The sequence below is a fragment of the Anguilla rostrata genome, chromosome 1 (assembly GCF_018555375.3).
Source record: "Anguilla rostrata isolate EN2019 chromosome 1, ASM1855537v3, whole genome shotgun sequence".
NCBI lineage: Eukaryota > Metazoa > Chordata > Actinopteri > Anguilliformes > Anguillidae > Anguilla > Anguilla rostrata.
In genome coordinates, this window is record NC_057933.1 from 76,465,834 (window position 1) to 76,490,496 (window position 24,663).

A 24,663-nucleotide genomic window follows, 5' to 3' on the forward strand; every position below is an offset into this window, starting at 1 on the left:
TAAAGAGTAGGAAAATATTAGCTAACTCAAAGGTCATTTATACAGCCTTCAGCTGCCATCTGCTGGACAAAATGTTAATATGTGAATGCTGAAGTTTAAAGGGGGATTATCGGAGCTCTCACTCTCATCGTGGCCACGCAAAGCCAACTCAAATGCTCCACAAAATTGCACACATTCTATTATTCTGGACAGGATGTGTCGATTTTGTCATCTCTTCGTTGTGCCTTCTAATGCCAATCCTGTAGCCTTCATCTAGCTGTTCAATTCAATTCAATTTTATTTGTATAGCGCTTTTAACAAAGGAGCTTTGTCACAAACAGCTTTATAGAGAACCAGCCCCCAGAGAGTAAGCCTAGGGCAACAGTGGCAAGGAAAAACTCCCTGACTGATAACAGGAAGAAACCTTGAGCAGAACCGGACTCAGAGGGGGAAACATTGTTAGGGGGTTCAAAAGGTATATTAGCAAGCAGAGCAGAAGAGACAGAGGTGCTTGCGTGCAATAAGGAAAACCCCGGCAGAATAAGGCTATAGCAGCATAGCTAAGGGAAACAGAGGCAGGGGCCAGCGCAGCCATGAGGGCAGGCTTGAGACAGTCATCACCAGACCATGACCGGTTCAGCTTAACACAGCACTACCAATGATGATCCAGTAACAGCACTAACCACTCAGTCCACTAGGGACTCTATAGCTATGCCCGCCACCCACTCCTGCCCCTCAAATATAGGAGAGACTAAAAAGATATGTTTTGAGCCTAGCTTTAAATAAAGTGATAGTGTCTGCGCCCTGAACATGGGCAGGCAACTTGTTCCACAGGAGGGGAGCACGATAGGAGAAGGCTCTACCACCTATGGTACTTTTAGCTATTCTAGGAATAACAAGGATGCCTGCACCCTGCAAACAGAGCGTTTGTGAGGGAATATAAGGAATAAGTAAATCATTGAAGTACAAAGGGGCAAGCCCATGTAAGGCTTTGAAGTAGTATCTTAAAGTCTATTCGAAATTTAACTGGCAGCCAGTGAAGTGATGCTAGCACTGGGCTGATGTGTTCGAATCTCCTTGTTCTAGTGAGAATACAAGCCGCTGTATTTTGAATTAGCTGGAGCCCTTTCAGAGAGGAATTTGCACAAAATTTCCAGACAAAAGAGCATTGCAGTAATCGAATCTTGAAGTAACAATAGCATGAACTAGCTTTTCTGCATCGTGTAAGGACAGTATTTTCCGAACTTTTGAGATATTTCTCAAGTGATAAAAAGCAACCCTAGAGATGTTTTTTAATATGTATATCAAATGCAAGATCTGGATCAAAGGTCACACCAAGATCTTTGATTACAGCACTTGAAGTAATGGAGATTCCATCAATGTTAAGCATATAGTCAGATAGTTTGCATCTGAGGGACTTGGGCCCCCCTACCATTATCTCGGTCTTATCGGAGTTTAGCAAGAGAAAATTTTGGGTCATCCATTCCTTTATCTCTATAAGACAGGCTTTGATCTTTGACAGCTGGACAACTTCATCAGGTTTAACTGATAGATACAACTGGGTGTCATCTGCATGGCAGTGGAAATTAATGCCATGTTTGCGAATAACTTGTCCCAGGGGGAGCATATAAAGAGATAAGAGCAAAGGCCCAAGCACAGATCCTTGTGGTACTCCATATCTAACCCTGGATTTATAAGAGGAATCATTATCAAAATGCACAAATTGATATCGGTCTGATAGGTATGATCTGAACCAAGAGAGAGCCTGTCCACGGAGGCTTACAAGATTTTCAAGCCTATCCAGAAGGATGAGGTGATCAGCTGTTCAGCAATGCTAAGCATGCCAAAATAATCTAGTCTCATACTATTGTCTTGACGGCTGCGGCTACTTTCGTGCCGTTTGCATTTTTCAGAAATATGTTATAGGTCTTGTACCCCCGTCGTTGTGCACAACGCTTCGGTGCCGACACTTTGAAATAGCAAACAGGGAAAGCAATAAAGGGCATTACTTACACCACATCCAGCTAGCCAACTCCGTTTGTCATAACAAGAGCGGGGAGAAGCCCCGGGTGTAGGCTCGTCCTCGATCACTTGCCTGTTGCTGAATTTGTAAATTTGGTATGTCCGTTCCAAGCTCCTTTATCCTCTTTTTTCTTCCAGTGAACGCCTTGTGAAAGGGTGTTTTTGTAAGAAAATAACCACATTTTCTTTGATTTCCGCGATTCTACTTGAAGTTGCCATCTCCAGAAAGTACCGGTCAGCTAGCAAAGGCAGGTGTGACAGTCGCGCATCCGTAGTTATATTAATGGCGGGCGTGAACATAAAAGATAGCGTCGAGAATTGTCCAATCACATTAGATCAAAAAACATAAAAACAATACCAATTCGCTGCCAATAAAAGTAGGAGTGTGGAAAATCTGAAGCAACCATTTAGCGAGCAGCCTCAGGTCACCTGCTTTCCAAAAGTTGAAGGACCTACATACACACTCATTTGGCCGGCGCCCTTCACCCAGGAAGTAGGCTATAATCACACAGAAATTAACCAAATACAATTTGATTTTGGAACCAATTTTTTATGAATGCTGACAGACCAACAGGCGCATTGTACGAGTAAACCATTTTTATTTTATAATTATTTAGGGGGGCGGCGCCCCAGAGCCCCACATTAAAGAACCGCCACTGTATGCTACGAATTAAAGCCACAAACTGAAAATCATACACTTCCTTTATTGACAATATAACAATAACATGTATAATAACGAAACAATCGGACACGATAATATAGTCCCACGATGTATTGAAGTAGGCTAATCAATTAATCACGTCTCGGCGGACGCGCGCACATTCAACTTTAGTCTACAGACAAGCCGACGTTAGATTAACACCAAAATATACATTTATAAACGTGACAAAATATCCCCAAACCTCCAAATTACGAGTGTCTTAATCAAGGTTGCAATCAAAGTCAAAGTTTGTAGGAGCAACCTGCAATCTCACTACTCCGACGAACGAGAAGAAAGAAATCCTTTTGCAACCACCCACATCTTCCGACCGAGAATAATCCGCAAGGAAAATTTATTCCAGCAGCTAACCTGCATGCGCACACTAATTTCCCCTCATCACTTGGCCTGTGAGGACGTCCTATCCGTCTTCATTATATAATATAATTGTCAGGAGTGGGTGCGGGAATGGACCCAAACGCAGAGTAAAAACTGAAAATCCAAAAATGGGGAAAACAAAGGACTTTAATAAACCAAGACAGGGAACAAAGAGTCTCACAGGGCGAAATTTACAACCAACGAAATCCTCAAAAAAAACAAGACAAAAATACAGAAACCCAAAAACGAGGAAAAACTGGGCAGGTAGGGCACAGGCAGGCAAACTACAGGTAAACAGGAATCAGGCAGGAACAGGTACAAACAGGTAGCAAGGCAAACAAAACAAACCAAAGGTTCCAGCGCCTGAGTCTGGGGAGAGGGCTATTTAAATAGAGAGACGCAGACGAGACACAGGAGGGCACGAAGAACAATCAAGCCACAGAGAGGGAGGGGAACACGAGACACAACGCAACTAATAATTGGATAATAGAAAACAATAAAACAATTAACTGAACACAAACCGAGGTGCCGCCATCTGGCGGCCCAACGGAGAACAACAAGGGGAAAACAACAGAAGACAACAGAACCCTGACAATAATCAACTGATAGCACACACAATGCATAGCATAATTCAAGAGTAATGGAAAGAGAATACCACGTTATTATTAAAAGAAAATAACATGCAGATAGACGTTTAATGGGTGGCCATTATAGTGGGACATATGGGTTTTGAAGGGTTTTGTCACGTCGTTGTATGTAGGCTACATTTTGTGTTGTGTTTATGTTATGCTACTGCTTTGTGTGTGCGTGTGAGCGAGAGAGAATGGGTGCGCGTATGACAGTAGCGCAAACTCACGGTGTCCCATAGGCTATACAGCCGCCGGGCTCACGGTGTCCCGGACAACAATATTTTAATGCTTCAGAAAACATTCATCACTGTCAGGTCAGCAAAGATTTGTGTATGTAGATAAAGCTTAGTATCGTGTCTTTTCGATGAAGTTACACCTTGGATTTACTGACAGTGATTAATCTTTTCGTGCCACTGTCATGCAAAATAAGGTGAAAACACATTATTTATACTAACGAAAACACAAAGTTCAAGTATTCCTATGATTCTAAAGACCTGCCTTAAATTAACCCCGCACCGATTTTCAAAATTGGGATGGCAGGTATGCCATCCCGCCAAGTTACGCCTTGGCGGGGGCATGCCCCCATATATATATACCTATACAGCACCGAGAGTTTGGCACTTTTCAGGGTTCCCCACAGAAATAACCACAACAGCCACAGACACTCAGCCCTTAAAAACATTAAATTCTGTACATTCTGACCCCATTTCAACAGACAGAATTCATAAACAACTTCACATGTCCACACAATAAAGCCCCAAACTAAGGGGATTTTGCGTTTTCTCCTTCTTCTTCTTCTTCTTCTTCTTCTTCTTCTTCTTCTTCTTCTTCTCATTCTTATTTTTCCTGCCGCCTATCCCACTAACAACATGTCTCCCCATTGGACATTTCACTAACACCAGCCAAATCTGCCCTACACGACCCAATCAAAAACGCGCATACACACGCAAAATACCCATACATTTGTATTCTGAAACATTTTCCCGTTTAAACAGCTAGTCCACCTGTGGCCTAGTGGGTAAGGTTACAGTCTTGGGAACATGGGGTCGGAGGTTCAAGCCCAGCTTAGAACACATTTCTTTAACCTGCTTCAACCCTCACTAATAATTGTCTACTAGCCTACTTATCAATTATTGCTTTTGCACCATATTTACCCGCCGTTCACCGTTCAGTTATTAACCGGCTACAATATTGCTAAGCCACATGGATTCAACGGGAGCTCTTCTGTGCTTACTGGCCTGTGTTCTTTAAAACCACCGGCAGGTTTGCTAATGATATTTCACGCATTGCATAGCTATGGCATTAGCTAACGAAGTCACGGCAAATGTATTCCTTTCATTAAAAAGTTACACCAGTTCACCACTGTGCCATTTCTATTAACTATATTTCTTCACTTGGCTACCGTACAAAACTTTCATATAAGCAAACGCCACGCTTCTATTTCTACATTCATGTTACCTCGCTCTGTTCTCTATCTATAGCCACATACGCTACAAACAATTACTACTTGTGTACATTCTGCAACTCCGCAATTTGAACAGCTAATCCATCCGTGGCCTAGTGGGTAAGGTTACAGGCTTGATAACACTGGGTCGTATGTTCAAGCCCAGCTTGAAACACGTTTCTTTAACCTGCTTCGATCCTCACTAATAATTGTCTACTACTTCTTAATTATTGCTTTTGCACCATTTCTACCGCCGTTGACCGTTCAGTTATTAACCGGCTACAATATTGCTAAGATATATGCATTATGACTTACCGTCTGTACGTTGGGTTATTGACCGGCTACAATTTTGCTAAGCCACATGGATTCAACGGGAGCTCTTCTGTGCTTACTGGCCTGTGTTCTTTAAAACCACCGGCAGGTTTGCTAATGATATTTCACGCATTGCATAGCTATGGCATTAGCTAACGAAGTCACACACTGGTAAACCTCACTCACTCACGGCCACCCATATGCATTTCATGACGCAAATGTATTACTTTTATTTAAAAGTTACACCAGTTCACCACTGTGCCATTTCTACTAACTATATTTCTTCACTTGGCTACCGTACAAAACCTTAATATCAGCAAACGCCACGTTTCTACATTCCTGTTACCTCGCCCTGTTCTCTATCTACCCACATACGCTACAAACAATTAGTACTTATGTACATTCCGCAACTCCGCAGGTTGAACAGCTAATCCGTCTGTGGCCTAGTGGGTAAGGTTACAGGCTTGGGAACACTGGGTCGTATGTTCAAGCCCAGCTTGGAACCCGTTTCTTTAACTTGCTTCGACCCTCACTACTTCTTAATTATTGCTTTTGCACCATATCTACCCGCCGTTCACCGTTCAGTTATTAACCGGCTACAATATTGCTAAGATATATGCATTATGACTTACCGTCTGTACGTTCAGTTATTGACCGGCTACAATATTGCTAAGCCATATGGATTCAACTGAAGCTCTTCTGTGCTTACTGGCTTGTGTTCTTCTTTAAAACTACCGGCAGGTTCGCTAATGATATTTCACGCATTGCATAGCTATGGCATTAGCTAACGAAGTCACAGACTGGTAAACCTCACTCACTCACGGCCACCCATATGCATTTCATGACGCAAATGTATTCCTTTTATTTAAAAGTTACACCGGTTCACCACTGTGCCATTTCTACTAACTATATTTCTTCACTTGGCTACTGTACAAAACCTTAATATCAGCAAACGCCACGTTTCTACATCCATGTTATCTCGCCCTGTTCTCTATCTAGCCACATAGGCTACACACAATTACTACGTATGTATGTACGTTCTGCAACTCCGCATTAAAACATTACATTTAAAATCATGATTCACTCATAAGTATAACTACTAGCACTGAACATGAGAAAAACACATTCGTGCAATAGATTACATTACAGGTAAATAATGTGTGCAATGTTATTTGACCCTCCACTTCAACAACCAATGTTCAATACCGACTGTTATATATACCATTTGATAAGGAATATAAGCTCGCTCATGGTCACTCCATTTACTTCGCACTATACTCCGTGATCATGTCAACCTTCACCTACATGCCCATTCTGCTAAAAACATATTGTTTCAACTACGGAATTTCGTAATTTCATTTTAATTTCTCCCACACTGTTGTTATTCTCTCATATGCAAAGCCTGCTGGGACATATGCGTCTGCTCCTATTCTCCACTATCATGTTTTCCGGTTCTAGTTTAGCAAAACGGCGAAGAGGATTCCTACCTGCAGATTAGCCTATCAAAATGCCTTATAAACCTTACAAACACTAAAAGTGCATCTCCACGAAATAACAGACAATGGAGCAGGACAGAAGGATAAACCTTACAAACACTAATAGTGCATCTCCACGAAATAACAGACAACGGAGCAGGACAGAAGGCTACACAAGTTGCGACCTAGGGAGTTATAATTCTACGGGCGTGTTGATTATTTTGTCAGTCAAGGCTCGTTGGATGGACGTCAAATCCGTGAGTACATACCATATTCCATCTGCGTTTCTGATGCGTTTACGCTTACGCCATTGCATCCTTTCTCACAGACACTGTTTTACATATATAGCAAACCGAAACTGCTGAACGGTACACGCTCATCAGACTGTACAGATTCACACAACGATAGCCATAATCCACAACCGTTTCTTGCAGGGTCGCATTTCTCACTCTCATAATAAAACGCTTTGCAAAAAGAACTGATATCTCATAAAAAACACGTTTTCAACGTACAAAAATGCCAAGTTACTAAAAAGTATTGATATCAAAATGACGCCAAGTTACGATACTACAAACAATATAGGCTATCTTGCCTCACCGAAATGACATAAGATGTATCTCAAAGCAATGCTACCCAATATTTCCTCAGTTCTTTCAAGTCACTTGGCCCTGTGTTTTCTAATCTTACCATTTCACAATATCATGCAAACTTTCTGTCAGATCAAAGAGACAAATATTTCGAATTGCCTCATGGAACACATTGAACATTGTACATTGAAATTAATGTATAAATTCATTAATGTACAGAACTGCTGCTGAGCAACGACAGGAAGCACATTTCTCCAGAAAACATGTTTATACTTGCTTCTGAACTGAATTTGAGTACATCTGCAAGTTATTGTATATTTGCTACGTACAATAAATACTGCATGTAAAACACATATTGTACATACATACATAGAGAACTTCTTTATCCGCATGGGGACATTTCCCTGGCAGCATCTTACATTCACATTCACGAACACACTTGTACCAAGAAACATACTATCATTCACGCAACAGAAAGCCTGGGCAGCGAAATACATAGGCCTACATACCAATACAAATTGGACATACACACACCTATTCAATCAATCTTGACTGTGAGAGAGCCATCCACACATATATTTGGCCTGTTCATGTAGTGCATGCTTATACACAGGGCCAAGTGACTTGAAAGAACGGAGGAAATATTGGGTAGCATTGCTTTGAGATACATCTTATGTCATTTCGGTGAGGCAAGATAGCCTATATTGTTTGTAGTATCGTAACTTGGCGTCATTTTGATATCAATACTTTTTAGTAACTTGGCATTTTTGTACGTTGAAAACGTGTTTTTTATGAGATTAAATACACATCGGCTACATGACAGTTTTTTTTTTTTCATTTAAAAATGAAAGCGTCACTTTGACGCACTCAACCCGCCGATTAACTTCGCCGCGGTTCTATTGTTAAATAGGCTATTTGTGTCCGGGACAGCGTGAGCCCGTCGGCTGTATGAAACCGTGAGATGTAGAAAGTAGGTTATTTGAAAGGTAAATAGACCCAAACGCAAATATTCATGCAGGCTAATGGTGTGTACACACTGTGCGCTTTAAAAAAATGTTTTTATTTATTTATTTATTTATTTAATTTATATATTTTTTTAAGAAAAAGCGGTGGCTAGACCTGACGACAACGGTCAGCGCAGCGACTGATATTATCGTCATTGTTATTATTTTGTCAACCTTTTTGCTGACAAAAAATAAATAAGAATAGCCATGGAGAAAATGAAGATATTATTAAATCATAAATCCTCTTTGAAAATATGATTGTAACTTGTTTTACAAATTGTAGATGGGGAATATGACTTGGTTTTTTTTTTTTTTTTTTGCTTCAATCCCTTGACACTATTCGCAAAGAGTAGGGGGTTCCCGGTGTCCTGGCTAAAATCCAAGATCTGGCTCTCGTAAAAACTTGCCACCTAATCATCCCCTGATTTATATTGGCTAAAAAATGCTCTCTGCCTCCAGTGGAGCTGCTCAGTGGCCAACAATGCAGGATTGTGGTTGTACTGGGCAGCTCCCAGGTGCGAATGTGTATGAGTGTAAAGCAGGGCGTTCCTGCAAAGGAGCATCCATGCTGAGTGAACCTACCCTGGGTAAATAAAGAATAAATATTGAATTGAAATATGAATAAGTCTGGTTAGTTAGTGCGTTCCCTGCTGGACTACAAATCTTTTCATCCAGACACAAGTTTGTTACTTCATTTGCTATTTTTATTTTTATTTTTGAAGGTACTCAGGGGTAGAGATTTAACTCTACATTGGGGATATGCTATTCAGACTTTTCTTTTCAGACTATCAGCTAACTGTCCAAAGTTAAGCTGGGGAACAATAGTCTGTTAAAGAAGGGGAAGAAAGGGGAAGAAGGGGGAAGAAGAAAGGGGAAAGACCAGGGTTTGATTCCTCACCTCGGCAAAAAATGCAAAATGAAATACTCAGTAAAATGTTTCTCACTATTAAATGTATCACAATATATTGGATAATTAATAATAGATTCATACAATTAATCAAAATATTCTTAGCACTATGTCTGTGTACTGTAGCAAAGAATCAGCAGGAATGTCCAGCATGCAGCATTGCATCAAATAAATTTCATATCAGGTAACGTTGCGTTAGCTAGCTAGCTAATGTAATTAACACAATCTAATGTCAGCTAACAATTAGAAAAAACGCTAGCTAATGCTACCGACCGGTACCGACCTCGCCAACCGTCTCTCGAATGCAATGCTACCTTGTTGCAACGTTGCAATGTAGCTAACTAAAGGCCAGTTCAGATTAATGATTCGCAACGAGACTGGATGCAACTTTCCAAAATTCCAAGACATCTGATTGTAAACGTTCTAAATGCACTTGGCGATTTGACAAGGTTGGTCTTTTTAGACCCCAGGCAACGGCTTCAGACGCTCTGCAGCTAACCAGTTCACAGCGCTGCAATTTTCTCTGCAACATTCTAAAACCGTTTCGTCTCGTTGCGAATCATTGATCTGAATTGGCCTTAACGTTACCGTTATTTACATTGCCATCAAGTTCATCAATATATTATAATGATCGGAATAAAGCCGTCTTTACACAGAGCATTAACCAGGGGTATAGGTTGAGCAGAGCCAGGTCTGATTTCAGTGTAAAGATGTCAAACCGGAGAAAACAAAATAAACTTGATTTTGAAACTTTCCTGTATGACTTTGTTCATTACCTGGGGAGACTGCTTCTTCAACTTATTTTTCACAACCTTTGGAATAAACTTACATTGTGCCTCAATTATAACCCTTTTGAACCTGCCGCACTTTTCAATCACAATCTTACAATCAAGAAGTTGCACCCAGTCAATAGTACTTCAAGTTGCTTGCATCTTGTTAAAATTGGCTCATCTAGAATGTTAAATTCTGGCCGTAGAGATGGCCTTGTTAATTTGCCAACATATATGAAAAATGACTGCAGAATGATCGCTAGTCCCACTTCCAAGTGGCTCGATTACCTCTATGCTACAAATTCTGTCAGGATCATTACTTAGCACCAGACCCAGAATTGATTTCCCTCTTGTAGGCAGACTGACATACTATGCTGACATTGATAACAACTAAAAATTTTACCTCACTTTTTTTTTGTCCTGCCACCAATTCCCAATTTATAGAGGGGTAATTGAAGTCACCCATAGTAAAAGTCTCACGTTCCTGACAGCTTGTTTAATGTTTCCAAAGAGCACTGACTGTCTGAGGCTGGTAGCTGGTAACACACATTTACCATAAGCCACTTTTCATGTTCTTCTCATTCTATGAGCTTAATCCAAATATTTTCACTAGGCATGAGCTGGTAAATTTCTGGAATATCCTGCAGATTCAATGTTCATGGTACAATAATGCATGCAAGAAAACACCACTTTTCATTACTTGTATAAGCTATAGGCCACATATTTCTGCCTGAGCCAAATACATGTTATTACTTTGATTAAGATCACCCCAATCTATTAAATGTTTCATGTTTTTCAGTTAAAAATGTGCTGCAGTTTGCATATAAATGTAGATTTTTATACATAAGAGAAAAAATGAATTAAAAAAATTGCTTTAGCTAATATTTACTACCTTAAAAAAAAATCACTTAAAATACAGGAATAAAAGACAGACAGATGCAAGGAAGAAGCACTGTGAGAGAGGAAAAGAAGAGGGGAGGTGATAAATGCTACAGTTGAGAAATAAAATGGACTCATCCCCTCCATTCATATTTTTTTGAAATGAATAAAATTTCAGAGCTGCTACCAATGCCTTTACACATCCTCCGCCCATCTCTCCATCTCTCCTTCCACTGAAAGCACAGAGCTGCAGACGTTACTTACTGTGCAAGTGTGCAGCAGGCAGGTGGAGATCTGTCTGTTACCCCTCCGTCTGCAGGACAGCGTTATGACTCCCTTCCTCCACTGTGGAAAGAAACGTCCTCTTTACATTCTCGAGCTCAGGAGGTAAGAGCGGTTGTCTGGCAGTCGGAGGGTTGCCAGTTCGAGCCCCACCCAGGGCGTGTCAAAGTGTCCCTGAGCAAGACACCTAACCCCTAAATGCTCTGGTGAATGAGAGGTATCAATTGTAAAGCGCTTTGGATAAAAGCGCTATATAAATGCAGTCCATTTTGAAAGGAACTTGCTCTCTTTTATTATCTCCTTTCTGTTCAGCAAGTTTTGTTTTCTACAGTACACCCCACCCAGCTGTAACTGGTTTGTTTCTTTCATTAGAGTCGGATAGTGTCCATCCAATGGGACATAATTCACCTTTTGCTAAACCTGTTTCCATAGAACAGCTCTGACATCACAATAAAATATGTTTGCTGCCAGTGTTTGTTTAAACAAATCGTTGTCTCATATGCCCTTAAGTAAGGGACTGTGGCCGGTTGCATAAAACACCTTAAGTTTTTCCCTTAAATATTTTACTTAAGGGATTATTTCCCCATTACCTATGGGGATCTTGTAAGTGCGTTGCATAAAACCTCTCAAATGTTTTCCTTAGGTAACGTAAATTCTTAAGTATTTTACTGTATATTGGCATATCGCCTTACGGTAAAAACAGGGGAATCCCCACGTTACCATGGAGATGGCTCAGCTGTCCCTTGTTCAGGAGGTTAAGTTAAATGGATTCACGAGCTACTGCATCTCTAAAGGTAATTTTAACGAATTAAATAGTAAAATAACTAACATAGTCTAACTAGTTATCTAATAATAATAATAATAATAATAATAATAATAATAATAATCAACTAGCTAACTGACCAAATTTTGATATGCACCGTAAACGAAGAAACCCAAATTGGCGTTATTGATGGCACGCACATCGGGATGCCTGAATCCTGATGTGCGTGCCGTCAGTAACGCCACAGATCCGTGGAAAGCCATGCTGCCTAAAAAAATCCATCTTGATGACTTCTTGTTCGGTGCGAGTCGAGATGGAAATTAGCACTAAAATTACAGCAAAAAAAAAAAAAACAACTGTGTAATGTATATGGGTTGGGTTTTGTCTGTGTGTGTATGTGTACTTGTTTTTGTATTTCTGTGTGTGTGTGTGTGTGTGTGTGTGTGGGCATGTATTACTATCTTTGTGAGAACCAAATGTACCCACAAGGATAGAAAGATGAGGAAAATTACGCAAGGTGGGGACCTTTTGCTGGTCCCCACAAGTTCAAGAGGCTTTTTTAGGGTTAGGACTTAGAGTTAGGGTTAGAATTAGGTTAAGGTTAGTGTTACGGTGCACCGGCGGATGGAGGCTTAGACAAAGCAAGCAGGACGTCGAAGTGGAGCAAACAGTGATTTATTTTACAGATGGTTCCCAAACTCCAGGGCAGATTATAAACAGTGCCCTAATACCCAACAAAAGAAATATAAGAACTGTACAAAAATAAACAAAATGTGTAGTCAAGGGCTATGTCCTGCCTGCACCCCACAAACACTACATACAGCTGCAAATCTCAACCAACCCTCAGGGCCTTCACCACAGCTCTTATAATGCTGTATCCCCTCCCCTAGGACAAATCACACATACAGTTTACCAATTAAGAACAGACACAAAATGACAGATAACGACAAGTATAACCTAACAAGGTACTGTAACCCGTTAGAAAAATAGCAACGCTTTAAAAGAGTCCAGTAGCTTTAAGAAAGGGAGGCTCCCTACGTAACTTTTAGGAGGACTTGTTTTGCATCTCTAATTAGTTTTATTGGCTGTAACAGGCAGTAATGTTTTAAGATTATTCTGGAAAATAGTTAGCCCCGCCCACTCCCATGTACTTGGTTGAGACTGTTTGTCGCACAGCAAGAGGGGAGAACGGGAGAGAGAAAAAGACGATCAGAAGTAGAAAATCACAATCGTTAATTTAAGCAGTAAACCTAAAGAGTAGCTCCTTAAATGACCCAGGGACCAAATATTTTCCAGATCGCACACTTCAGTCTCTTTCCTTGGGATCTTGGCTGGGTTTTTTGGATACCCGAGAAGAAACCTGTGAACCTAGGATTCTCTCACTGACGAGGGAGATGGCGAGCCGACCAGCTTGATCAACTTGATTCATCTTCATCCACTTGAGGAAGGACCCCCTGATACCCCTTGTTTCTCCCAACCCCACTCCGGTGTGGTAGGATTGTGACTGAGCAATTACATTTTATTTGATACTTTATTTTTTGTAAAAAGGGTGCACCCAACCAACAAAACTGACTTGAAACTAACTAAATTGAACTTGACCAATTGAACTAAACCAGACTGAACAGAAGACATTCAGAACTTAATGGACAGTGAATACAGTTACAACACTCAGGACATTGATATGAAGACAAATGAATGTGTTTGAATGTGATAAGTTAATGGCGGCTTTACTTGTTGTCATTACATTTTCTTTAATACAGTTCTAATCATTTTGCACTTACTTTCTGGCACCGATTGTTCATTGTGTCCATCTCTTCATTCACAACCTCTCCTTACGAACCTAGCTTTAAAGGAGTACCATGGTGGTTGAACGTGACACTTCCCAGTTGTCTTCAGGCAACAACAAAACAAATGTGCATACTTTTTTTATTCTTCAGTCATTTCAATGTACTTTAAAACGTATTTTTCTAAGCCTAAATTTCAGCCTAAAAATTCACTCGAACCGTCTGGGCGTGGTAATGAGAACTGTCAGTTAGCTATGATTGACAGACCGTGCCCCGTTACCATAGCTACCCCCATGATACGCGCTCTCTTTGGGAGACTGAATTTTCACACGCTAGCTAGCTTAGTAGGGATAGTATATCAAGTATCGGTAGATAGCTAAGGTAAGGACGTTGACTTATATCCAACGATAATTTTTGATATCTAGCTAGCCAAGTTAAGATAAAAGCACAACTATAACGTCCTCATAAAAGCAAACTAGCAAGCTAACGTTATCGATAACATTGCCTTATGAAAGCAAACCTCCTAGCTAGCTAACGTTAGCTAGCTAGCTAAATGAATATAACCAGAAATAATCTAAAGGCACTCTAATTTAACTGAACCTAACGTTAGTCAAATATTTGCATTGTCTGAACAGCAGGACGGTGTGTCCTGTCAGATTTCTTTACGGGGCGTGGAAATGGGAGTGGTTACTGTATTAATGACGTAGCAAAATGACAACTTTCTCAACCGGTTGAAAATAGGACGATGAATTTAAAGGAGTACCATGGTGATTTTCACACTTTCTCTGTTTTATGTGCTATTTGCACAAGAGGCATTGAAGAAACACAATGAGCAAAGTATTAAATATGTCCGTTCTGTATTTTTGGAGAAATATGCGTTTTAAATTCATCGTCCCATTTTCAACCGGTTGAGAAAGTTGTCATTTTTCTACGTCACGAATACAGTAACCACTCCTATTTCCACGCCCGTAAAGAAATCTGACAGGACACACCGTCCTGCTGTTCAGACAATGCAAATATTTGAATAACGTTAGGTTCACTTAAATTAGAGTTCCTTTAGATTATTTCTGGTTATATTCATTTAGCTAGCTAGCTAACGTTAGCTAGCTAGGAGGTTTGCTTTCATAAGGCAATGTTATCGATAACGTTAGCTTGCTAGTTCGCTTTTATGAGGACGTTATAGTTGTGCTTTTATCTTAACTTGGCTAGCTAGATAGCAAAAATTGTAACTGGATACAAGTCAACGTCCTTACCTTAGCTATCTATCGATACTTGATATACTACTAAGCTAGCTAGCTTGTGAAAATTCAGTCTCCCAAAGAGAGCGCGTATCATGGGGGTAGCTATGGTAACGGGGAACGGTCTGTCAATCATAGCTAACTGACAGTTCTCATTACCACGCCCAGACGGTTCGGGTGAATTTTTATAGTGGGAAATTTAGGCTTAGAAAAATACGTTTTAAAGTACATTGAAATGACTGAAGAATAAAAAAATTATGCACATTTGTTTTGTTGTTGCCTGAAGACAACTGGGAAGTGTCATGTTCAACCACCATGGTACTCCTTTAAAACACATATTTCTCCAAGAATACATAACGGACATATTTAATACTTTGCTCATTGTGTTTCTTCAATGCCTCTTGTGCAAATAGCACATAAAACTGAGAAAGTGTGAAAATCACCATGGTACTCCTTTAAACCCGAAAATATTTACCTACTTCCAGCTGACCCTTAGGTGGGTTACAGTACCATAACACTTTAACAGAAACATTAAACAAAAACGCTTATGCATGGGGTACATAAAACGCAATATAACAGTTTGCGATGCGTTCCTATTTTATTCTCCCCGCATATTAGAACAAAGTGGTTGCAGCCGCGGCAACCCCTCTAGAAATTACGATGGTCTGTCCGACACTCTGTTTGCCAGCCCACTCAAACACACCATGTAAAAAGCCGCGTTTCCACCGCAGGAACTACGCAGCACACTCATTTTATTTACTGCGTAATTAATGGTTTGCAATACTGTACTGCTTGTTTCATATATCTAAAGCAAATGACGTATTGCACATTTCCGTTTTTATTAGTTATCGCCGTTTATGCCAGCAGACCTATTTTGGCTATTACAAACAGCGGTAGTGTTACAGTTACATTCAAACAGCCGCAACGGTGAAGTTCCCGACACCCGCTAGTATGCGCCTTTCCATACACAATCATTAAAAAAAATATTTGCTGGCGATGTTAAAATTGCGAAAGAATGGCTGCACACAATTCAAGTGTCCGTGTTTTTAAACTCGGCGGCTGCAGACGGGTTTTAAACCGTAACAGTTAGGGTTAAGGCTAGGCATGTAGTGGTTGGGGTTAGGGTTAGAGGTTACGGAATGAATGTAAGTCAATGGGAAGTTCTCACAAGTATAGCAATACAAACGTGTGTGTGTGCATCATCTCCTTCACTCTTTCTCTCCTACTTAGTTCCACACATTTGGAGAAAGAGAAAAGTGACAGATCAAGTAAGAGAGAGAGAAAGAGATCAAAGGAGACAGAAATAAGGAGATCGGGAATGTAAAGAGGACATTTCTTTCCACAGTGGAGGAAGGGAGTCATAATGCTGTCCTGCATACAGAGGGGTAACAGACAGATCTCCACCTGCCTGCTGCACACTTGCGCAGTAAGTAACGTCTGCAGCTCTGTGCTTTCAGTGGTAGCAGAGATGGAGAGATGGGCGGAGGCGGAGGTTTAAGTGATGGTCTTAAGAGGCATGGGTCATGAAGGAAATATTGTTACACATTTGAGGACAGCAGGAGATCAGCTACAAGCTAATAAACACACTTGAATTTAAAATGTGTCTGAGAATTGATGAGCATTATGAGTATGTTTGGTTAGCACAAAAAATTAAGTGCAACAATTATGTTATGATCTGTTATTTGTTGCTCATGTCTGTTTATGACTAGTGTAGGAGCCGTTTATGAACTTGTGGGTTATTGTAAATGAAAATTATTTATAATGAATGAATTATGAAAATGTAACTGTTGTTTGTACCAGTTTTTGGAAATAGTTTACAAAGAGTAAAGCATTAATTTTTTGTACACTGAAATTCATACCTACATTCAATTTGCCAGACAACCAAATCACTTTAGCCCTCCTGCTCTCAATCATATGAATCCAGTATACTGTACTCACCAGACCTGGGTCAAATACATATTTAAAGTGTTTTAATCACTTTAAAATACTTATTTACAAATTATTTGAAATTCAGCATTTACAAATACTGAGTATTGAAATTATAAAATGTAACTGAAAATACATTTAAGGAGCACTTGCATGTATTTGCAATTACTTTCAAATATGTCTTAAAAAACAGTTAAAGTACTGAATTTTCTAATACAAAGTGTTTGATTTAATGGAATTATTTGAAAATACTTTCACAACATAAGGCCAGTGGTGCAACATGTGCAATTGCACCAAGCTGTTGAAAGTCTTGAAAAGCACTGGATATGTGAGAACCTATCATCTCTAATGTCTAATTAATGTCAAATTTTGTCTAATTAGAGGACAGTACTTCGTTGAGAATGCATCAAGTGACTGCTGATGGCCCCAGTCAAATTATACCAATTTACATTGTTAATTGGTAGTGAATATGCACGGCTGAATCCTATTTTATCAGTGTCTAACCTTACAAAATGTAAAAGATGGAACTGAACATATGGCTGTTGAACACTCTGACAACTGAAAAAAAGAGGAAATACAATAAAAGACCACTAACTTTAAAAAGATTGAATGGGTACAAATAAACTTGCAAGTAGCTTATCAAGAAGTCATTTGCCACCCCCCCCCCCCTCCCCATGCACATGTATGGCCATTTAGGGTACTATGCTAGAGGCAGCACATGGGTTGTTTAAAATTGTCAGCGTAAGCTACCCCTGCCCATAAACCACATTCAACCCCTAGCACCTAGTAGGTCCACTGGAGTGCCCTCAGTATTATAACTCGCTGACATCACATCGAGGGCAACTCACAAAGATTGTACAAAGAACTCTGGGATACCCCCTTCAGCATGAAGCCTACATTGTTGCTGGCTCAATCATTTGTGTTGTCTATCACAGTATAAGATGATAAGATAAGATAAGATAAACCTTTACTGATCCCTGGAGGGAAATTCAGGTGTCTTAGCAGCAACAGCAGTGAGATGAAACACAGGAAAGGTACAGGGAAGTGTAAGAGTCAAGAGTGTAACAGGTCAGGAGTTGGTCTTGTAACCTAAAGGTCACAGGTTCGATTCCCCTGCTGTTGCACCCTTGAGCAAGGTGCATAGCCTGCATTGCTTCAGTATCCAGCTGTTATAATTGGATACAATGTAAATTATTTGCAAAAAGTGTAAGTCACTCTGGATAAGAACATCTGCTAAATGCCTGTAATGTAAATGTTTTAAATTTGTATTGTAAGGCTCTAAATATTATTTGAAAAAGTATTTGGTTTCCCAGTAAAGTATTTGCTTAAAGGAATGTATTCTTTAAATACTATCTGGGAAAGTATTTGGTTTCCAATGAAAATATTAAATGAATCAAATACACTGTATTTCATGTGTAAATGTATTTTAAAATACTTCAAATATGCTTTTAACTACATTCAGGGTTCGTACGGTCATGAAAAACCTGGAAAAGTCATTGAAATTTAAAATGCAATTTCCAGGCCCTGGAAAAGTTATGGAAAATAATATTTTTTGAAAAGTTTTGGAAAGGTAATGGAAATATAGCTAAAGTTGCATCAAATATAATTACTAATTAATCCAATCATAAACAAATGTAAGGAGCACCAGCAATATTTGCAATAGATTTTTTATTGATAAACGACAATATAACAGTACGGTTTACAAGTAACATTTAAACTGTCAGGCCTAAAATGTGTCGACTCTTCAAGCAATTGCGTGTTAGGCATTCAAACGACAAAGCGCTTCTCGTCACATTAATACCGCTAATTAAATCAACCGCATCGGAGTAAACTGCATCGGAGAAATGAGCTGTTTCAACCAGGTCGCTATACAAAACACTACGTTAACGTTTCAAAAAAATGCCGTAATCGTTCGCTTCAACGTTTCAGCTTTCGATAACGCTAATAAATTGAACATAAACTTTTGTCTTCAGGTAACAGTTAACGCGTTAGATCTCTGTGTCGCGTGACAGTGGAGTGCAGCGAAAGGGAGTGATTGAAGGCTAATATTAACCTATTTACCGGGTCACCGTCAGCTCACAAGGCACATACTGAGTGTACTAACTAGCGAATGTACAGAGAAAGAGACGTTCGACTGGAAAAAGAAAAAAAAGGTCGCACCAGAACAATTATTTGCACTCGCACGAATGCTCCCAATTATATTTCTAGGTCGCACAGATTAAATTTAGGTAGCATATGCGACCAAAATGGTCGCAATTTCGAGCCCTGTTTGAGACATTGACAAAAATGTTAAACTATTCGAATTAAAATATGAGAGGATACATCTAAGTGTGTCTGTCTGGTGTTTATTTGTTTTAGAGAGGCACCATATGTTTCAGATGCAGGCCTAAGTTTACTTATTGTTACAATAAATAATTTTAAATCATCCCGCTGAGATAAAGTCATTTGTTTTGGTCATGATAATTCAGTTAAAGGTTGTGGAGAAGTCATGGAGAAGTAATTGAAAATCGTTGGTGAAAAAGTGTATGAACCCTGTACATTTAACAACATATACGGATTTGTATTTGACCCAGGTCTGACACTCGTAGTGAAGCAGTCTTACCACATATATTTGGCATCAAATTTAGTCCATGGGCCATTGTTGCAAGCTCTCTGATCCAGTAGAGTTCCCTCTCTTTTAGTCCATCAGAACCGTTGACCTGCTCAATTGGATACACAATCAGATGATCAACACAATGGTCGTTGTTGTTCAAATGATCAGGGATTGGCTGACGTTGCTGATTTGTGATGGAAGCTCTGTGTTCTTCGACTGTTCTTTGCAATGTGGTCAAAGTTTTCCCAACATACTGCACAGGGCATTCTTTACACTGGATGATGTAGATGACACTTGGTGTCTTGCATGTCAGATATTGTGTGATGTTGTAATGTTTTTGTGTGGCTGTGCTCTGAAATTTAACAGCACCCTTCCATATGTGCCCGCAGCAGCGGCATCCCTGGGAATTACACGTGTCAACACCCGTACGAGTGCCTCCAGTCCCGGAAGAAGGACCTTTTTGAGCCATGGGAGCAGTCTCTGGAACAGTCTCCTCTGTCCTGTGTTTCTCTGAGGGGAAAATGGGGTGCAATTAGGTTTCAGTTGTGGTTTCGAAATGTACGGGTTTCAAAATGTCATTTTCACCAATTGCCTAGGCAGGCTATAAACATTTAAATGTCATCAATAAGAGTAACTTATAACATCCAATTGTACTGAATTAGCATACCTTGTGTGAATATTAAGACTTTTAGGTGTATCCCCGCTGTGTTCGTTTTTTCCCCTCCCACCGGGTTAAATGTAACATTTCAACCCTTCACTCCCGGTACTTTCTGTCAAATTTCCAGGGAATGGTATGTAACAGAAGTTTCATTGTGGTATGTAATCATAGTTGGGATGTTGGTGGTTTGTATTAAAAATGATAATCTGGTTGTAGTTACATTTTCAGAATTGAGCCAAATACGAAAACTGTTAGTTATTTCCCCAATCTCCCCTACACTAATACCTATACAGACAAGAGATAGCCAGAGATTTGAGACTGGCTAACACAGCAGAAAATGCTAGTCCTGATTATTTACTCTTTCACATGGATGTTTTGACAATTTGCTCCAGTTAGCTGCATCACAGAGGTTGACCCTGTAGTGTTCAACAGTTTGGAGGAAGTGGCTCATCGCCTGAATGTTTTGCACCAATATTCAGATTACACTATATCAGTTGGACGCTCTTCTCACATACTGCCTGTAGAAGCTGTGGAGTTATTTAAGTTATTTATTAACTGGTTTTTCTGTCCTTGACATTGCAGCTCTTTTGTGGTTGGGAATGGCAGAGCATGGCATAAGGTCAGTCTGAGGTCTTTAGGGCAACAAGCTTCTTATCGAGTAAAGTTTGCCTAGATGTGCGAGTGTGTCCTAACTGAATTTAGGCTACTGTTGTATGGTGCACGGCTCAAGTTTGGACCACAGACCGTCGTTCTGGTCGATCAGATATCTATTTAGGAACTTGTGGGAAAGAAATGTATTCAATGAGCACTAACCCAATGTATTCGAGAGCACCAGCCGCCACCTCCATGATGGATTATACGGCCAGCAAAGGAAGTACGCGCAGAGCTGACAAAGGTCGACCTGGGCCATAAGATTAATGACCTGTAGCAGGAAGCACTACACACCAAAAACACATGCAGTAAAAACAAATATGTAATGCAAACGCAGCTTCTGTCATGCAAATTAAGCCTTTTATGCAAACATACGTAATGCGAATGCAGCTTCTCTCATGCAAATTAAGCCTTTCATGCAAATGTGTCGTCAGAATACATGATTTGTGATAGAAGGGGGAGGGAAATTTACATGGGAGATGGGAGCCACTATTTTTTTTTTAATAAAGAAAGGAAGGGGCTCATAAATATTGGTGTCTGAGAATTTGGAGATAATGGTGTCAAAAATAAGACCTAAGAAACAAAGAAAATAAGTGGGAAGTACCAAGTTTAAGCTCCACAACAGGAGGGGTTATCAAAAATGGATAAAAAGAAGCATTTAGCCCCGGGTGATTTTAGTGTTTGTGGAGTGCTTGGAGAGTGTTTAGGGAACGATTGGATGTATTGTCTTTACTTTGTGAATGACTGTTGTTTGTACTGAACTGCGCAGATCAGCCTGGGTTCTTGTATGTAATCTTTGATTTACTAACAATAAACCCAGTTACATCAGACTCTGTGATGTGTGCATACTTTGAAGAAGTACTCAACAGTGTGGAGGAGAGCGACCCCCGGCGTTTCTGGCCCAGGCCGGGGCCCGTTCCCTCCTGCCCACAAACTGCTCCTGCCTGCACCGTCCTACGACTCTCCCTCTCTGGACCTGATTGCTATGCCTGAATATAAAAGCAGCGCTTCCTCATTGGCATATGAACAAAGAAATACATTAATAAATAAATAGAAAAGAAGTATATTCAAAATAAATGAATCAAGAAATAAATACAGAAATAAACAAATCAAGAAATAAGTAAATAAATAAATGCAGAAATATCCATTTATGTCAAAATTGTATTCATTTATATGTGCACATTCATTTATTTTTACATTTTTCTTGAATTTATTTTGGGTCATTGATTTATTTTATTTTTTGTCCTCCGTACTGCCATACAACCAACATCTTCAGACTGCAGAGTTTACTGCGTATTGGGGGACTTCTTGTTTGGGTTTGAACCACACCTGTAATGCCCCCAAATCTTTGACTGACAGGTCTTACCTTTAAAGTGAAAATGTAAAGGAGGGGTTGTATATTCAATTTGAATTTCTGCGGGGTTTTTGCGTGACCATGCGAAAATTATCAAGCGAACGAAAGCAATGCCATTACATTCGGTCACCCTTGTGCCACAAAAACATGAATATTAAATGGTAAATGGCCAATTGAATTATCGTTTAATTTTTGTCATTCATAATGAGTTTACAATAAAAAAAATTGCTATTTCAAATGTGGTTTTTCATTTTCACTTAAATTATGCCAGGGTTGTATCGTAGAGGGCTACAGAAACTGTTGATGAAATTGACTTTTCATTTACATTTTTAAATCGTCAGATATTCTATAGTGCGCACATTAACCAACGGAGGGATTGAATTTTCATTTGAATTAGCCTATGTAATGTTTTTTTGCGCAGATCGAATGAAAACGAAATGCAATTGCCGATTTGTATTTTATTAGAATTTTGGCGCGGATATGCTTCCATAATTTTGCAGACCAACCTGCATCCCTGACTGTTGAGACGGGAAATATGTTGACTGATATTTTAAACTTTCCAGCCCAAGAAGTTTGACATACAAATGCATTTGCTAAATATAAAACAAGAAGTACTTATCACAAACAATAAAAATAGAATTACAGAACACAACTTCATCAACACACCTAAATTTGGCTAAAACAAGAGAGTATTCCCGGAGTGTGTAGTTAAGCACACTCCACGTTCCGCACTCCAGGCAACGTCTCATCATCTCTACCACTTCATCTTTCAAAATATTTTGCCATTAACCACCAGAAGTGTAAATCTAGAGCCACTCACTGTATGAACACTGTTTTGGAGACAGTCAGTGTGGGTTACACATCCCAGGTTATTGGGATGGCAGGTATGCCATCCCGCCAAGTTACGCCTTGGCGGGGGCATGCCCCCATACCTATACAGCACCGAGAGTTTGGCACTTTTCAGGGTTCCCCACAGAAATAACCACAACAGCCACAGACACTCAGCCCTTAAAAACATTAAATTCTGTACATTCTGACCCCATTTCAACAGACAGAATTCATAAACAACTTCACATGTCCACACAATAAAGCCCCAAACTAAGGGGATTTTGCGTTTTCTCCTTCTTCTTCTTCTTCTTCTTCTTCTTCTTCTTCTCATTCTTATTTTTCCTGCCGCCTATCCCACTAACAACATGTCTCCCCATTGGACATTTCACTAACACCAGCCAAATCTGCCCTACACGACCCAATCAAAAACGTGCATACACACGCAAAATACCCATACATTTGTATTCTGAAACATTTCCCGTTTAAACAGCTAGTCCACCTGTGGCCTAGTGGGTAAGGTTACAGTCTTGGGAACATGGGGTCGGAGGTTCAAGCCCAGCTTAGAACACATTTCTTTAACCTGCTTCAACCCTCACTAATAATTGTCTACTAGCCTACTTATCAATTATTGCTTTTGCACCATATTTACCCGCCGTTCACCGTTCAGTTATTAACCGGCTACAATATTGCTAAGCCACATGGATTCAACGGGAGCTCTTCTGTGCTTACTGGCCTGTGTTCTTTAAAACCACCGGCAGGTTTGCTAATGATATTTCACGCATTGCATAGCTATGGCATTAGCTAACGAAGTCACGGCAAATGTATTCCTTTCATTAAAAAGTTACACCAGTTCACCACTGTGCCATTTCTATTAACTATATTTCTTCACTTGGCTACCGTACAAAACTTTCATATAAGCAAACGCCACGCTTCTATTTCTACATTCATGTTACCTCGCTCTGTTCTCTATCTATAGCCACATACGCTACAAACAATTACTACTTGTGTACATTCTGCAACTCCGCAATTTAAACAGCTAATCCATCCGTGGCCTAGTGGGTAAGGTTACAGGCTTGATAACACTGGGTCGTATGTTCAAGCCCAGCTTGAAACACGTTTCTTTAACCTGCTTCGATCCTCACTAATAATTGTCTACTACTTCTTAATTATTGCTTTTGCACCATTTCTACCCGCCGTTCACCGTTCAGTTATTAACCGGCTACAATATTGCTAAGATATATGCATTATGACTTACCGTCTGTACGTTGGGTTATTGACCGGCTACAATATTGCTAAGCCACATGGATTCAACGGGAGCTCTTCTGTGCTTACTGGCCTGTGTTCTTTAAAACCACCGGCAGGTTTGCTAATGATATTTCACGCATTGCATAGCTATGGCATTAGCTAACGAAGTCACACACTGGTAAACCTCACTCACTCACGGCCACCCATATGCATTTCATGACGCAAATGTATTACTTTTATTTAAAAGTTACACCAGTT

General features: G+C 39.9%; 2 protein-coding genes and 1 long non-coding RNA gene across 8 annotated transcripts in view; 1 reads left to right on the top strand and 2 right to left on the bottom strand.

Annotated features, from left to right (window-relative positions):
* Positions 1–20,575, top strand: part of LOC135235973 (uncharacterized) — a 50,206-nt gene extending 29,631 nt beyond the window's left edge. The window contains exon 3 of the long non-coding RNA XR_010324474.1: positions 20,059–20,575. This is a non-coding gene — a long non-coding RNA (uncharacterized LOC135235973). The remainder of the gene's footprint in view (positions 1–20,058) is intronic.
* Positions 1–24,663, bottom strand: part of LOC135235873 (nuclear GTPase SLIP-GC-like) — a 130,675-nt gene that overhangs the window by 78,386 nt on the left and 27,626 nt on the right. For all 3 annotated transcript variants that reach the window (XM_064301876.1, XM_064301865.1, XM_064301856.1), the window contains exon 2: positions 19,679–20,179. In XM_064301876.1, the coding sequence (XP_064157946.1) occupies positions 19,679–20,179 (501 nt within the window). The remainder of the gene's footprint in view (positions 1–19,678; positions 20,180–24,663) is intronic.
* LOC135235920 (nuclear GTPase SLIP-GC-like) overlaps positions 1–24,663 on the bottom strand; it is a 200,763-nt gene that overhangs the window by 27,977 nt on the left and 148,123 nt on the right. The window lies entirely within an intron of this gene.